This window comes from Pogona vitticeps, chromosome 6, assembly GCF_051106095.1.
Source record: "Pogona vitticeps strain Pit_001003342236 chromosome 6, PviZW2.1, whole genome shotgun sequence".
NCBI classification, from domain to species: Eukaryota; Metazoa; Chordata; class Lepidosauria; order Squamata; family Agamidae; genus Pogona; species Pogona vitticeps.
In genome coordinates this window covers 55,647,909-55,664,358 of record NC_135788.1, presented here as the reverse complement: position 1 = coordinate 55,664,358, position 16,450 = coordinate 55,647,909, and the positions used below count along the sequence as shown (strand labels likewise).

At 39.4% G+C, this 16,450-nt stretch overlaps 1 protein-coding gene and 1 long non-coding RNA gene across 6 annotated transcripts in view; one reads left to right on the top strand and one right to left on the bottom strand.

Moving 5' to 3' along the window:
* The window catches only part of LOC144583520 (uncharacterized), a 63,645-nt gene that overhangs the window by 34,857 nt on the left and 12,338 nt on the right, over positions 1–16,450 (top strand). The gene's annotated exons all lie outside the window — the stretch shown is intronic.
* CX3CR1 (C-X3-C motif chemokine receptor 1) lies at positions 691–16,339 on the bottom strand. Of its 5 annotated transcripts, none has more exons than XM_073003557.2 (5): positions 13,407–16,339; positions 10,795–10,862; positions 4,481–4,581; positions 3,606–3,836; positions 691–2,294 (listed from the first exon to the last, which is right to left on the bottom strand). In XM_073003557.2, the coding sequence occupies exons 4-5, from the start codon at positions 3,610–3,612 to the stop codon at positions 1,231–1,233; spliced, it is 1,071 nt and encodes a 356-aa protein (XP_072859658.1). In that variant the 5' UTR covers positions 3,613–3,836; positions 4,481–4,581; positions 10,795–10,862; positions 13,407–16,339; the 3' UTR covers positions 691–1,230. The 5 variants fall into 5 exon arrangements, with proteins under 5 accessions (XP_072859658.1, XP_072859657.1, XP_078233528.1 ...); XM_073003556.2 differs by having other exon boundaries at positions 13,454–16,339; XM_078377402.1 differs by having other exon boundaries at positions 691–2,291; positions 13,454–16,339.

The window sequence follows — 16,450 nt, the reverse complement described above, 5'->3', positions numbered from 1 at the left end:
TAGTCATAAAGGTATCACAAGATCACTGGTTTTGCTGTTTGAGCTGAATCAGTACCATCTGCTTTTGAATGACTTTGTGGCTGTGTATGTTACACAGAGATACCACTTTTCTTTGCAGCACTATGGCTTTTAGATCTGGGAAAACGGGAAGAAACAGATAAGACAGGCTGTTTTGCAGTCAGAAGCAGTGCTCCCTTAAACAGTAAGTATGTGTGATTATTCTACAACATAATTTTGCAGCTTGACAATGTGTAAATTAGCTTGCTTCTCCCCACAATGAAAAAGGAGGAAGAGGAAGGAAAGGAACACTTATCTAATAATGTCCAGTGGTTTGTGGGATTTATATCACTGACAAAAACAAATGAGCAGGGAGTTACTACAATGCTGTAGTAACTCTTCCCTTCATCTGTTTGTGCTCCTGCAAGCCTGTAAACAATCATGAGTTTCAATTTCCTTCTCCTCCTGAACATCCAAAATTGTATTCCTCCTGTGCAGTGCAAGCTGGCAATCATGCCAGCAAGCCTACCTGCACTGCCACCCGCAAGTCAAGGAAGCAGACATATGTATGACAGGTGACAAGTGGCCAGGGAAGAACTGCTTTATGACTGCCCTTAACATTTTTTTTTTTTTTTGCTAACAGGAAAATAAATACCAATAAAGGGAATAACTTGTAATAAATCAACACAAAACTGCTTTAAACAACATAACCTTTATTAACGATCAATAGTAGTTATTTATTATTCATCAGGAACATATAAACCCACACTAATAAATCAATAACATACAAAAATGTTGCTTATTTTGAAGACAACTCATATAATTCCCCTCTACTGACACTGTCAGGTTGTGCAGCTGCAAGAGTCTTAGCTTCCTGTAGCATTTCCAACTAGATTTCAAATATGACTGTAAAAGCTGTGTTTTCCTCACATAGCTCATATAATTCCCTTCCTGCAGGTTCCAGCTGAGTTACTTCTGAAACACAATGCTGTGCTTTTTTTGCACGGTTGCTCTTAAATCGGCAACAAAACACCTTCCGTCCTTTTGTATTTTTTATACAACATGTTATATAACACCTATCTCTATAAAGAATAACTGAAATGTAGACATGTCCTATATACAAATGTTACTATTTTTTCAAGAACAGTGAGAAAAAACCGTGCACAATTTGGCAAACTTAAAGCTCAGCATTCTCTATCTGAAATATTCTCCAGTACTTCTATTACTGAATGCTCAGAGAAGGACAGACCCATCTTGTTCACTGGTGTTCTGGGTCTGATTGGTGGACAAGGCAGTTTCTGGAAGAGGAGTGGGAGCTTTGCCACGATACTTGCCACATAAACCAACAAATGAGAGGCATGTAAGAACCATGTGCAAAAGGAACTTTCTAAATTTCTCACCAGCAAAAGTATAGATGATTGGATTAAGACAACAGTGGCTGAAAGCTAGTGATTCAGTCACCTGCATGGTGTAATCTAAGAGCCTTAAGGAGCTGCAGTCCTCAAAAAAGTCATAAAACCGTAATGTATGCAGAAAAAGTGATACATGGTATGGGGTCCAGAATAGAAAAAACACGAGCACCACCATTAAAATAAGTTTCACAGCTCTTTTTTTCCGGTGGTTTTTGCAGGAGAACAAGGTTCTGATGATCCTCAGGTAGCAAAAGCCCATGATACACACTGGAAGAAGGAACCCTATGATGTTTGTTTCCAGGTAGGTGAAAACTGGCCAGATTTCCATAAGATGTTCAGGATACTGAGAAGCGCAGCTTTCCTCTGATGCTTGAATGAATACAAAGTGGGGGGCTGAAAAGAAAATTGCCAGTACCCACACCACAAAGCTTGTGAGATATCCACGGTTGACACTCCTAGCTTTTATAAAATATGTTGCATGGACAATAGCCAGATACCTATCAATGCTTATGATGGTAATGAAAAATATGCCCCCCCAAAAGCCCACAGAATACAAAGAGGAAATTATTTTGCAAAAAACATCTCCAAGTGTCCATCCATGTATTAAATAAAAAGCCCAGAAAGGAAGAGAAGCCACAAACAGAAGATCAGAGATAGCCAGGTTCAAAAGATATATGTCAGTGATGCTCTTCTGGCATCCACCTTTCACAATGGTAAAAGCTACCAAGAAATTTCCCACAAGCCCAACAATGAACACAATGGCATATAGCACAGGCAGATAGCGTTTCCCAAGCATCTGAATGTCCCTTTTGTCACATGGAGGAGGCAGGTCCTCATAAACAAAGTTAGCGAGGGTCCCATAATCTTCGGTCATGATGACTGCTTCTTTGAAAATATGAAAGAGAAAAAAAATAGGAATCCAGCAAACACAGTGTGTTCTTTCAAATACACATCAGGTATTATTTCTAAATTACCTAACTTTGATAACAAAAGTGAGCCACCTTCAGTATGTTAGGTGAGGAAACACAGATTTCAACCTTTTGTTGATGCGCATATGTGCACAGCAAAAGTGAATGAATGGAATTTAAGTATACCCTCCTGCTGTGTTTGACTGCAGGTCCCATCATCCCATGTCATTCAACAATAGATCATGTTGACCTGGGATGACAGAAGCTATAGTGACACTTAGAGGACATCAGGTTGGGAAAGGTGACTTTATCCACTTATTTCAGAGTAAACTTGCAGAGACTTACTTCTATTTAGATATGTAAGGGACAAAGACAAAATACAGGTAGTACAAAGTTTTACTAATAGACATAAACATTCAGAACAGGTATGGTGGTAAACCCATTTCGCTGTGCCTCATGTTTCTTTTCTGTCCATTTTACATGACACTTCCACCCTCATTCAGATTCGTGCATGCTGTCAATGTCTACTCAGAATTAATGAGTGTGTGTGGGAATCCTCTTTAATTTCAAAAGGGGCAGCATCTTCACATATACAGTTAGTCAATGAGCCTTAGCATTCAGAGAGCAGAGTGCACCAGAACCATCATTTATTTCTTATCCCAATCTAAGTGCACACTTAGATCCTGTTGAAGAAGGGACGAATTCAGATAGCCTTGCCCAGCCATTTTGCCTTTTAATGTACCTCCATGGAAATTTGGGGGGAATTGCTGCCTTTGCAAACCTCCCCTCCCTTAAAGGTTGCAGAAAGAAGGCTTTAGCCTTTCCTACCAACATATTCACCCTAGTCCAGAATAGGATTGCATATGTTAAGAAAGCAACTGTTAAGAAAGGTTTCTTTCCAGGTTAAGAAAAAAACTGTGACCCAGCTAACACTATATTCAAGGTGCAATTTTGTTTGCCCTTGATGAGTCTTCTGTGTCTACAGTAAATGTTTTGTGCAAGGCCTCGTTCCAGTATCCTCTTCTACTCTTGGTTCAGAATTAGATACATAACACATTATTTTAGAAAGCAAACACAAAGACCTTGCACATTCTTTTACATATCTAACAAAAGCAAGTCCCTACAAGTTTTTACTTTAAAGTATACATTGAGGTTTGTGATTATTTTCAGTGAGGGGCTAAAACAATTCTTCTTTAACAATTTGTTCAAAACATTTGCATAGTGCCATTCAGGATATAATCATACAAAACATCATAGTTGGCTTGTGTCTGGTTCAGTCCCCACCTACCTCCCATTTTATTTTGGAATAAGGTGTCCCTTCTGTTTGGTGCAGGTGTTTGGATAGCTCAGTGGGTTCAGTATCTGGCTGCGGAGCCAGAGATTGGGAGTTCAGTTCCTCACTGTGCCTCTTGTGAAATAAAGTCAGCCTGTGTGGCCTTGGGCAAGCGGCATAGTCCCAGAGAGTTCCCAGAAGAAGAGAATGGTAAAACACTTCTGGGTATTCGTTATGTGGAAAACCCTGAAAAGGTCACCATTAGTCAGAATTGACTTGACATCACATGATTATATTTATTCTGCTTGGTGCAAAAGCTATACCTGTAAAGCACTGTCCCATTTTATTCCTATTTCATAATCTTCCATAATCATCCAGGGAATTTTATTTACTGTCTCATTCACATGTTCTATATAATGACATGCATGTTGCTGTGTGATAACCCTTCTATTGTTGACTACTTTTTGACTGACCGCAGAGGGATTGAGAACATACATACCCCCACCTATGAGCTGTTCATTTCATGAGGCACCCCACAGCAACTAAAACAGTCATTTAACATTGGGAGAATTACTGAACAAAAGCACCTGCAACCCCCCCCCCGCCGAAACTCACACTTCTTCAGTTTGATTCTGCCAAAGCCGAGTCTGAAAAACTCTGTATAAGAAAAGCATCAGAAGGAAGCACCCTACAAATAGGGGAATCAGTGAATGTGATATTATCTGTATACTTGATTTTACACTTACTAAAACACAAGAGCATCCCTACTGGATTGGACCCAAGGCAATCTAGTTCAACTTTCTGTTCTGTGCTGGTCTATGGGAAGTTCAGAAACAAGATATGGTTGTAATTGCACCCTTCAATTCATGTTCCTAGCAGCTGGTACTTACAGATAAAGCAGCCAGGATTCAATTCAGTTGTTCTCCTTGTTCCACCAGCAGAACCAGGATGGGGCAATTCTTCCCCTCCTCTCAAAATCTGCTCTAGAGGTCTGGAAAAGGAGAGAAGGAGAAATCAAGAGGAAGTACACCTGCATATCATTGGGTATAGCACACTGCCTGAGATCATGGAGAGCAGCTTATAGCCACCATTACACATGTGGAATGTACACATTTGCAACACAACAGATAATTACATAAATACAGTATATCATGTATTTCCAATTCTCTACATTCCCACTAACAGACTTAAAGTGCTTATGCAGGGAACAATATTAAACAATGGCTGAAATTCAGTAGTAAGCTGCAGCTAGAGTAGGTCCTTTGAACCACTGGAACTTACAGAGAAGTTAGCTCTCCAAATCCCTACTGGTTCAATGGGCCTATTCTAGTTGTGCCTTCCTTCTGAATTTCAGCCAGTGTGTTACTTGGACTCTAATTCTAAACTCCAGTAAAACAACTGGAATTTATAATGATACTATTAGAAAGGATATGTTCTATTTTGTTCTACATTTGTGTTCTTAGTGCTATGTTTTCAATGATGCTGTGCTGTTTTATTTAAATTATCTGCCACATAAAGAGCCCAGGGTGGAGTAAAAAAATGAACATATTTGGGATTGTAGCTAAAAATCACAATCCTAAAGGGACTGCAATAGTGCACAAGAGGCATTCAGCATCCTGGTAAGGATGGCTTAAGACATTTTGCTGCCTGAAGTGAAGAAGCGAATAATGCTCCCATGTGTTGCAATAGGTTGAGTAAGTAGCTAAAGCCAGCCAAGGTGAGTTGACAATTTAGGCAGAAAATCCCAGAAGTTTCTCTCCTCTGGACTGTTTTTTTTTTTTAAACCAATAAATTAAATAGCTAAAAAAATTTCTGCCTTTTCATGACAATCCAAATGCTTGTCTCATTGAGTTAATGAAAAGGCCAGCCCTCGCAATAGTTACAATAATACTGAGCTCTATAACTGTCTTAACAGAAAAGCAAACAACTGTGCAGCAGCCTTTATTCTAAGGCAAGGATAGGTAATATGTGACCTTCAAGCTGTAAGCAACCACTTCCCTCTTGCCCAGCTGTTTTAGCAACCGCCATCTCTCCCATCCAGAAGCTTTCATAAGTGGTGACTCATTTTTTAAAAGACCTCAAGTTCCCATGACCACTGAAGATGAAATGATACTCATTTTCCAAAATTGGAAATAGATTTCTAATACTTCTGCTTTCATTTTTTTGGATGATTTTGGCTTTTTTTTGTGGTCTGTGCAGTTTCTAAAGAGTCCCATGGACAAAAAATTGGCCCCTAGACCTAGATTTCTGATCTTAGGTAATTGGAATCCCCTGCCTTATATAAATTCTTTGTGCAGAAGACACATTTGAAATTTCTTGGATTAAAAGTCCATGACCATCTGCTAATACCAAAGCTCAGAAACTCTGAATACTACAATTTCCAGTATTCCACAAGAGGCTGGGAGATTCCAGGAGTGACAATCAAAAAAGTAAGTTTACAAAGGTCTGCTCAAGTCTGCTGATTTTCACAATGGCCAAAATCTTATTTAGAACATTAAGCCACACTAAAGTAGGCCCACTGAATCAATGGGAACTGGGTGAGGCAGTGTCTTTGTAAGTTCCATTGATTCAGATGTGCCTTCTCTAACTGCACCTGACTTTAGCATTGTTGTTCTTTAGTTGTTAAGTCATATCCGACTCTTCGTGACCCCATGGACCAGAGTACGCCAGGCCCTCCTGTTTTCCACTGCCTCCCGGAGTTGGGTCAAATTCATGTTGGTAGCTTCGGTGACACTGTCCATCCATCTCGTCCTCTGTCGTCCCCTTCTCCTCTTGCCTTCACACTTTCCCAACATCAGGGTCTTCTCCAGGGAGTCTTCTCTTCTCATGAGATGGCCAAAGTATTGGAGCCTCATCTTCAGGATCTGTACTTCCAGTGAGCACTCGGGTTGCATTTCCTTCAAAATGGATAGGTTTGTTCTCTTTGCAGTCCAGGGGACTCTCAAGAGCCTCCTCCAGCACCACAGTTCAAAAGCATCACTTCTTCAGCGGTCAGCCTTCTTTATGGGCCACCTCTCACTTCCATACATCACTACTGGAAAAACCATAGCTTTGACTATGTGGACCTTTGTCGGCAAGGTGGTCTCTGCTTTTTAAGATGCTGTCTAGGTTTCTCATTGCTTTCCTCCCAAGAAGCAGGGGTCTTTTAATTTCGTGGCTGCTGTCACCATCTGCAGTGATCATGGAGCCCAAGAATGTAAAATTGGTCACTGCCTCCATATCTTCCCCTTCTATTTGCCAGGAGGTGATGAGACCAGTGGCCGTGGTCTTAGTTTTTTTTTTTTTTTTTTTTTTAATTGAGCTTCAGACCATTTTTGTGTTCTCCTCTTTCACTCTTATTAAGAGGTTCTTTAAGTCCTCCTCACTTTCTGGCATCAGAGTCGTATCATCTGCATATCTGAGGCTGTTGATATTTCTTCCGGTAATCCTTGGGATTCATCTAGTCCTACCTTTTGCATGAAAACATACCCACAACAAAAGTGACATGAAATGCTGTGGCACTTACTGCTGATTAACATACACAAGATTGGATTGTTTTTATTGAACAGTGAAGTTGTATTTTATTGCTGACTTGCTCTTTTTCATTTTTTAACCACCTTGGACATGTTTTAACTACTTTTTGCTGTTTATGTGTAATCTTGAGATAATACTCTTGCTGTCTTGGAAATTTTTATCTTAAATTTAAAATTGAGCAACATTAGAACAACATGCTGATTATAACAAAAACTAAACTGATGCTAGGAAATCCATTTTCTTCTGATAAGATTATGGCAACCTTTTATAAACAAGCATTTGTGCACACTACAGTTAAGATGACATGTCTACCAGTTAACATGTCTACTTGATTCTATCAGTGCCCTTTGCCCTCCTTGGTATCCCATGTTGGATATAATCTTGTGTATACTTATTGAGTAAACATTTATGTGTGCCTTACTTTGGAGTTTGCATGTCTTATTTGTGAATTTTATTCAGTTGCTCCCAAGTAAGCAAAGTAAGGTGACATCTTCTACTGAAACCAATTCAGAAACCACTGGAAGGGGTTCATGACATTTATTTATAACTGAAATAAATATTACTTGAATATCCTATTCAAATTAATATACTTGCAAGGGTGACCAGACATGCCCAGATCTCATCATGTAGCTGCAGGTACTTCTACTATTTTTCTTACATGTTTGCTAATTCAAACAGGGTCCAGGCCAGGAAGTCTCAACAGAGAACTGATTCACTCCTAAACTTTGTGTCAACATGTTTGTAGCAAGAACTAAATTGAACAGCTTAGAGCTCATGTGAGGCTAATACACTCATCTATTTCTAGGGGCATTGCTAAGGGCTGAAGAGATTCAGGGGGCAGTCCAACAAATACAAATCTGAGTAAAACTGGTACACGCTAAATTATATGCTTCTATAAATAACATTTTTTTTAAAAAGAGAAGTGCCACTGAACACCAAGGTTGGGGCAGCTTCTTGAATGTATAATTATTTTCCCCTTATTTCACAACTCTATGTGAAATAAGCTGGCTCATCTTCTGTGATGTTTTAAACTAGCAGAATTTAAATTTCCCAAAATGCAAGCCAACTGATTTCCTGACCAGTAGGAAACAACAGATAATGATGGGAATCTGCACCTCCTCCCTTCATTACTCAATAGGACTTCTCTCTCTCTATTTTTAAACCAATGAAGAAGAAATATACTATATAAGTTGCAACTCTTAGTATCACAGGTGAATAACTGCATAATGCTGGACAAAGATAAAGCATTTTAATGTATTTAAAAATACAGTATTATTTAAAGTGGATTCCAAAATATAGTGTGCCCACAAGAATTATTTGTTTCCTACACTCCTTTGCATCCAGACTAGGAGTGAGATGTGTGTATGTGCATATGTTAAAACTATGTCCTGATTTTGTTTTCAGTTTATTGTAAAAAGTGGAATTGCAGGCTTGGCTATCAGAAATTTGAGAAATTCTGAGTTTTTTTGGGGGAGGGAGATTTATTCCAATTCCTGAAATCCTCCTGTAATAAAAGGAAACCTCAGTGTTCAAAGTTTGATTTCTCAAACTTTGCTTCTCACTTTAAGTGCTAGTTTCAGTCTAGGTCTGAAACCAGGCCATAAGGTACTCTAAGGCACTTGTATTTTCCCACTTCAGCACCACTCTTTACCAAAGTATGGTCTGTTGTGCCTACTTGACTGAAGCATGTGTGATTTCAACACAGTGAGAACTGGGTGCAGCTTCCTTCTCTCTGTCAAACATGCCATCAAGGGGTTTGGCTTAAAGGGTAGTGTGTGGTAAAGCTGCAAAATGCTCTCATGGAACCTTTGTGGAAGCCTTGTGTACATTCAGCTAGCAAGTATCACTCCTGCTTCCAGCCTATATGTAAATCCTCCACAGAATGTAGTTCATGTTTTTTCCTATTCTGTTCTCAGTTTTTTGGGCAGTGGGGAGTGAGAACAAATATGAAACCTTATTTGGATGGTTGAATTTCATATCTCATTGCCCCAAATGGCAAATCATATGGTAGATTGGGAAAAAGTTACATAAAGAAATTACCTATGCCAAAATTATCCTTAAGGAATGTGGCTGCATGAATAGAAGGACAGGGCTCCTGTTTCATTAACACTTGTGTGAAAAATGGGATTTCAGCAAGCATAGCTTGTCAAGGGTTAAAACCACATTGCCAGAAAAAAATCAAGTCAAATCCACAGTGACTCCTGTTGTGGCCCATGATGCAAGTCCTATTGTGATTTTAAAATGGTGCCAATCTGCCCATTTAAAAACCGCATGGGGACTTCTGTCACCAGCCAGAAGCTGCTGGAAGGTTTTTTGGTTACTGACAGCACCAGTGCTGAGACAGCAGTTAGTCTACTCAGCATGCGATGAAAACAGAGCCACTAGAGCTGGTATTTGAAGTAATTATGTTTCAACAGCTAATCAATGCAAAGTTAGCCAGGGAGCCTCTCAGCACTGGCTGGCCAGCAACAATCTTCTTCCCTTGGGGGGTAGGGGAGGCAACTCCAGCAGATCTGTTTTCACTGCACATCAAGCAAGCAAGGTCTCTGCTGCCCTGACCATAGCTCTGTCAGTAGCCAGGAAGCCTCCTAGTAATGCAAGCCTTATTGTGGTTTTAAAATGGTGCCAATCTACCATTGTGGTTACTTAAAAGAAGAAGAAGAAGCATCTCTCTCTCTCTTGTGAGGGTAGCTGGACAGAGAGAAGGTCCTCCCCAAATATCTCAAAATCCCAAACAGGCTTGTATAGGAAACCAGGTAAAGGAGGCAGGGGGCTAAACAAAGGACAGCCATACGGAAGCAACGTGTATTTTTCCCCTGCAGAGCCTCCAGGCTTGCAAGATGAGGCATCCGCTAAAATTCCCTGTTCTGTACAACTGTTAATGCCACAGAGGTCATTTTTCATTTCACCACTTCATTAGGAAGGCAGAAATGGCAGTTACGGTCCATGATGCTTTGCTAGGAATAGTACAATGTATATGTCGCTGCCTGCAGGTCAACTGAACATAAGGCATCAGGATGTAACTGGAGCCAGGAACTGGGCTGGGACCAAGCTTGAGAAAAGACACTTAAAGTAAGTTGATATTTGCTACTGTGGCAAATGGTTAGCAAATACAGTGGTGCCTCGCTTAATGAGCACACCGTACAACGACGAATCCGCATAGCGATCCCCTTTTCGGGATCGCTAATGCGGAGGCATACCGATCGTTCCAATGGGCAAAACTCGCATAGCGACAATCGGTAAGCGTTTCGCGGATCATCTGTTCAGCGGTTCTAAAATGGCTGCCAGACGCCCGAGGGCGCGAAAATGGCTGCCGCTATGGAGGAAACTTTGCTGAACGATGTTTAATGCGTTCCAGTGGGTTTTTATGTTCCGTTTAGCAATGTTTTCACATAGCGAGGATTAATCCGGAATGGATTAACCTCGCTATGTGGGGCACCACTGTATCAGGGGTGGGCAACCTTTGGCATGCCTGTGAGCCAAATTTCTGTCTCCAGGCCCCTCTGCCAAAAATGTTCCCTGAAAATTCCAAGCACAAAGCCAGAAGTGGTCAAAAGTCCACTTTGGGGTCTCATTTAAGACCAACATTTACCAATTTTTCAAAACACGGCTCAGTTTACCTAGATTATTTATTGAATCTTTCAGTGGATAAATATAACGCAGCTGAAGTAAAGCAAGGGCAAGTCCCTACCTTCAGTCTATAGGCTGGCAGTGAGTCAATCCCTTGTTAGGAAGTGGTTATTGAGCAAAATCTGCAAACTGGAGAAATGAGAACATATTAGCAACTTCTGGAGAAGAGAGAAAAAAATATGTAACTGTAGAAATTTAAATTCTGCTGTAACCGTAGACCAAAGTAACATCAACCGGTATCAGTCATCTTTCATTATACAGTGTATAAGTGAATATGAGTTAACAGGATTTATAGAATATGAATCTATGATTATAATGTGAGAAAAAATTAACAGGCATCCTCCACAATATGATGTATCACAAGGAAAATGGATTATATACTTCAAATATTATGAAAGGAAAACCATGAATTGTTTAAGTATTAGGAAAAAGTAATGTTATATTGGAGGAGGAATTGATGCTGTAATTGTTAACTACTAAAATAAATTATTATTTTTATAATAGATCTATGACTCTGTGGAATATGATTTTTGACACTTAGAAAGTGTCACATCACTAAATGATATTTTTCTTCATGTTCAGATCCTATTTCCTTGCTAGTATTATCCTTTTTAGTCAGCTATACGCAACCCCAGTCCTGTATAGCCATTGTGCGACACGAGTACTGCTACTAAAACTTCTACTGATAATTTAATTACACGTTTGAATGTTTAAAGCACTTCAGATGCACCAGCCCTGCCAACCTGGAGCCATCCAAATGTACATTGACTATGATTGCAGGTACCTCCAGAGAGGCAGATGGTGCCCCCCTCCCCCATAGCTAGGAAAGATGGGGTTTGTAGCCCACATCTCTAAGGCACCATTTTGGGCAAAGTGACATACATTATTAATTCTCTTTACTCTATTATACTACAGTATTCTTCTCATAATGCAGATGAGAGACTTGAAGCTGCAAATTTATTTATTTATTTCACTACTTGCCTAAGACCACGAAGGACAGAAGGATACTCAACAAAGCTTCCAGATGCTTCGCAGAGATGACCATACATATGGTCATCTCTGCAAAAATGGCAAATGCCAAAGCATTTTTAAGGGTCAAACCTACATGTTAACAGAAGTAAATACTAGGTGTGGTGGGCAGTTAGGAAGCACTATTGGCAGATTGGGAGAAGGGTGTTTTTTTAAAAACCTTTCCCCCTTCCCATGGTCCCACCAAAACATCTCCCCTCCTTCAAACCTCCTATCGGCCTCACAAAAAAAAACTTCCCCACTCCAAATGAGAAATACCCACTATATACATTTATTTCTAACCAACAGTACTTATTTAAGTCTCTTAGAAAAAATATATAACTAAAGAAACCTAAAATTCAACAGAATAAACCCACAACCCCCCGCCGCCGCTGCCTCTAAGGAGATTATACTGACCCCAGCTGCTCCTGGCCAAAATTTGAAAGCAATAACAATAATTCCTCCCCAGCTATCAATTTGCCCTGAGGCTTCTGGGCTGGCCTCTTAAAAGGGGAGCACACAACATTTGCTTTTAAGGAGTAGAGAAATTTGCCCAGATTTATTCATAACATTTCCAACCTGGTTTATACTAAAGTTGCTGCCAGGTGTACCATGTCTATGCCCTTGCTGGAGTTATAAAGCCCATTGTAAAGAATGGTAGGCTGATGCAACAAGTCTTGTGATGAAGCTAGCAAAGTAGTTAAACAATGCAGCTTTGTGTCCCATAATAAAAAGAAAATATTCTGCATTAAAGCATTATCCAATATTTTCCTTCCCTCCCTAACCCCTGGTTGAGCCCTTCATTTTTAAAAGCTTTGAGGAGGGATTGTATACTATTTTTATTACAAGAAAGCAGAATATACTTTGCATTAGTTCTAAAAAATAAAAATGAGTCTTTTGCATGTAACCATCTTTGACTAGAAGGGCTCCACATAAAAGAGGACAAAGATCACCTTCACGTTATTGCTCTCCATTCATATTATCAATTTTAAAAAATATAGTGTCGCTTTCATAGTTTTTGCATAAATTAGTTGTATATCATGGCACAATCTCTATGTACTTATATACTGGAATTGCTGCTGCCACTTCTGTGGCAAGCCATTGGATTTTTTTAAGAATTGTGTAATGAAATAATCTCCTCCCCTATATAATTTAAATTCTTTTACCCACTGTATACTAGGCTGTAGCATTTAATCATCTATAAAGATTTTTATAAAATCAAAAGATATCCCTGATTAACTGGAAGCAGATTAATATAATTTGAATACAAGTACATGTTTTTAAAAAAGATGAAAAAGTGACTCAAATTGCATCATTTGCATCAATATCTCTTTTAAGGTGCCTTCTACAATATATACATGCATCAGCTAAAAACAAAAACACATTTTGTGTTTGACATTTTGCTGCTGAACTATTATTTGAAATTGTACACATATGTAATTAACAAACAGACCCAAAATTCAAATTACCAATCTTTTAAACATCCCTAATCTCTTGTCAGCCCTGCTATTTACTTTCAGAGCTTCTGATTATGTTTAAAATGATATGAGTCTTGTGCATTGGTGTGAGTAGTGTATGTGTTGGAGGAGGGAGGGACCAAAATAATCTCCTATTCTTCTTTTCAGAGTATTGTCTTTCAAATATGATAGAGACTCTTAATCTTACCTTAACACATTCTGCTTGGCTTCAAATAAATTATGGTAAAATCTCACCTGGATAGTTTTTTCATCTCTGTTATAGCCTCCTGCCAAACTAGGGACTGCAGGTGAGGTTAACCTTTTTTCCACAGCAAGCTCAGCAAAGGAAACAATTTTTTTTAAGAGAAGATCTTGCAGAGGCTGAGTTGTGTAAGAATCAGACCACAACAGCCTGTGATGTTCCGCCTTTGTTGCATTGGCCTGAGAAGAGGAGGCAGGACTATGACATGACTTGTCCATCAGGTCTTCAGAAAACTGAATTGTATGCAGCTAGGCCCACTGTCATGAAAGGTCACAAAATTGTTAATTACATAATTTGCTGTCATTGTATTCTCACCATGATTGAAGAGGAGATCCCTTTGTGAGATCTTCTGTTAACAGTTAACAGAGTAACATGGCCTTGGATAATATGTGCTTTTACTTTGGGAAGGGGGTCATTTGGCCAGTCTTGCTTGAATCATTAAGTGTTTCTGGAACATTACTAGCTATAACCAGTTATAATCCCCAACAATAGGAGAGCTATTGATCAATGGGATTTACATAACTGCTGATATAACAGACTTCTCCACTTGAGAGATGGATCTACTCCATGTGAGACTAAAATTAGATATAGTACTCTTTTTTCCTTAGATTGCATCAAATTTTATTCCAAGAACCAAGAATTATTCCAAGAATCTTCCATGGAAAAGTTAGGCCCTGAATCAAGACATAAAGCTCCACTGAACAATTTCACTTATTATTCTCTCAAAGTTGCTATAGATGTTTTTTCAAATTCACATCAGATTTCATCTTGATTCCTTTAATTATTTGACAATTTGATGTAACTTAATTGCTCCTACATTGTGTCGGTATTTGGTACTTTAATTTTTGCATACGCCAACAATGATTTACAGGATCCTCAGTCCCTTTTTAGTACTGAATGTACTTTCTCATTTCTGGTAGGGAAAAATGGTATACACTTAGAAGGTAAAGACATTTGTGCCTTTGCATGGATAATTTTTCCTATATCCATGTGGTTCTCTTTCAGTGAGAAAAGAAAAAAGGGGTGTTAGAAACAACTATGAAGAATGATTGCATTTCAGAAAAACTAATCTAGAGACAGTGGGGAGGTCAGACCTGAACTGGGGCTCACCACCAAACACAGAAGGCAAAGTTGCATATTTCAAATGGATAACATGTAGGATAGAATCCTGTTGAGGATCAGCGAATGTAATACCTCCATGAACATAACACTTTGGCTTAGAGTTGCAATGGGACTTTCCGCTTGTACAGGCTATTATGTGCAAGTAAAAATAAATAATAAGGATTTAGCCTTAGCATTTTTTCCCCACAGAATTGTACAGTTGAGAGGGATCTCAAGCTGTTGAAAGAAATCTACTCTGACATCCACAATTCAGAAAAAAGGAAACAGAGGAAAGGGAACCATAATCTCAAGTATTATGAGTTTGGAGACATGCTAATGTGGACATTTTAGATCCACAGCTTTATAGAATTGAGAATGAAGGCCATGTCTTTTTGCAATGAACATATTACTCTGCTGTATTTTCCCTGTACCCTCCATCTAATCATTTGTGGAGATGGCTTCTGCCCAAGGCATAAGGAGAAGCTAGAGGAAAATAATGTTTTATGTACCATCAGGCTGATTACGACTTATGACAAGCCTTGCAGTATTTCCTGTGTATACTCAGAAGTGGTTTACCATTCCCTTAGTTCAGAAGCACTCTTAAGGCTGTGTAACTTCCCCAAGGCTACACAAGCTGGTTCCCCTCCTGGGAGGCCAATTTCTGGCTACACAGCCAGTACACAATTCAAATTTCATTAATTGATCAATACTACCATGATTTCAGTGGCAACTGAATCATCAGCAGTGATATACTCTGCTGTTAAGCTATGCTAATCTTCAAATCTATATTTTTTTGCACAAAACAAAATGATTTTCCATTTTCTACAAATGCAATCAAGAATGCGAAATATATGCTCATACAGTATATGCTCATATATGACAATATGTGTATGAATTCTCACAGCTGTGTGGTGTGTGTGTGCATGTGTGTGTTAACCAGTGCTGAATGCAACAGAGAAGGAAAACTATTGCCTGTTTATTGACCTGCAGCTTTCCATTTCACCATTGTTTTCCTCAAGAAAAATGGCAAAAGAGCTTGTCAGAGGAAAAGTAAAGAAGAATGACATTATTTGCAGAGATGTTTCAGTTCAGAGAGAAACATAGGGAGAGAAAATAGGGAAGAAATGTATATTGCAATCACGTGGGTCTTACTCCCAAGCAAGTGGGCATAGGATTGCATTCTTCTTTTGCCAACCAAAACTAAAAAGAAAGCTCAAAGCCTGAGATAGGGAACCTTAGTCTCTGCAGGCTGCAAATTTTGTATTCTCTTACTATGTACCATGCTGACTGGGAATTCTGGGAGCAGTTGAAGGGTATAAAGTTCCTCATAGCAGATGTCAGGAATGGAACCAAAGAACCATTTGATGTATAGTTGTTAGTGTAAATTAGCAGAGTTTTTGTTTCAATCCAGGCAGTCTAGTTGAATGACACAAACAAAGACAGCTTCTTCTGATACCAAGTGTATTTACAGTACAGTGGTGCCTCACTTAGTGACCTTAATCCGTTCCGGAAAAAAACGTCGCGAAGTGATTTAATCGCTAAGCGATTTTTAAAAGCCCATAGAAATGCATTAAAACGCATTTAATGTGTTCCTATGGGCTTCAAAACTAACCTTAAGTGAAGATCCTCCATAGGGGCGGCCATTTTTGGTGCCTCTTAAGCGAGGCAAAACAGCTGGCGGCCGTTTTGAAACCACCAATCAGCTGTTTTAAAAGGGTCGGGGAAAATTCTCTTGAACTGTTTGCCTTGCAAAAGCGGGAAGGAGCAACGTTCCCATCTGCTCTCCTTGTCGAGGGAGCCATTTCTCCTTCTCTCTCTTTTTTTCTCTCACACCCACCTGCCTGAGCCCGCCACTGCTTTCCTCGACCGAGTGTGTGGTGTGTGTGTTT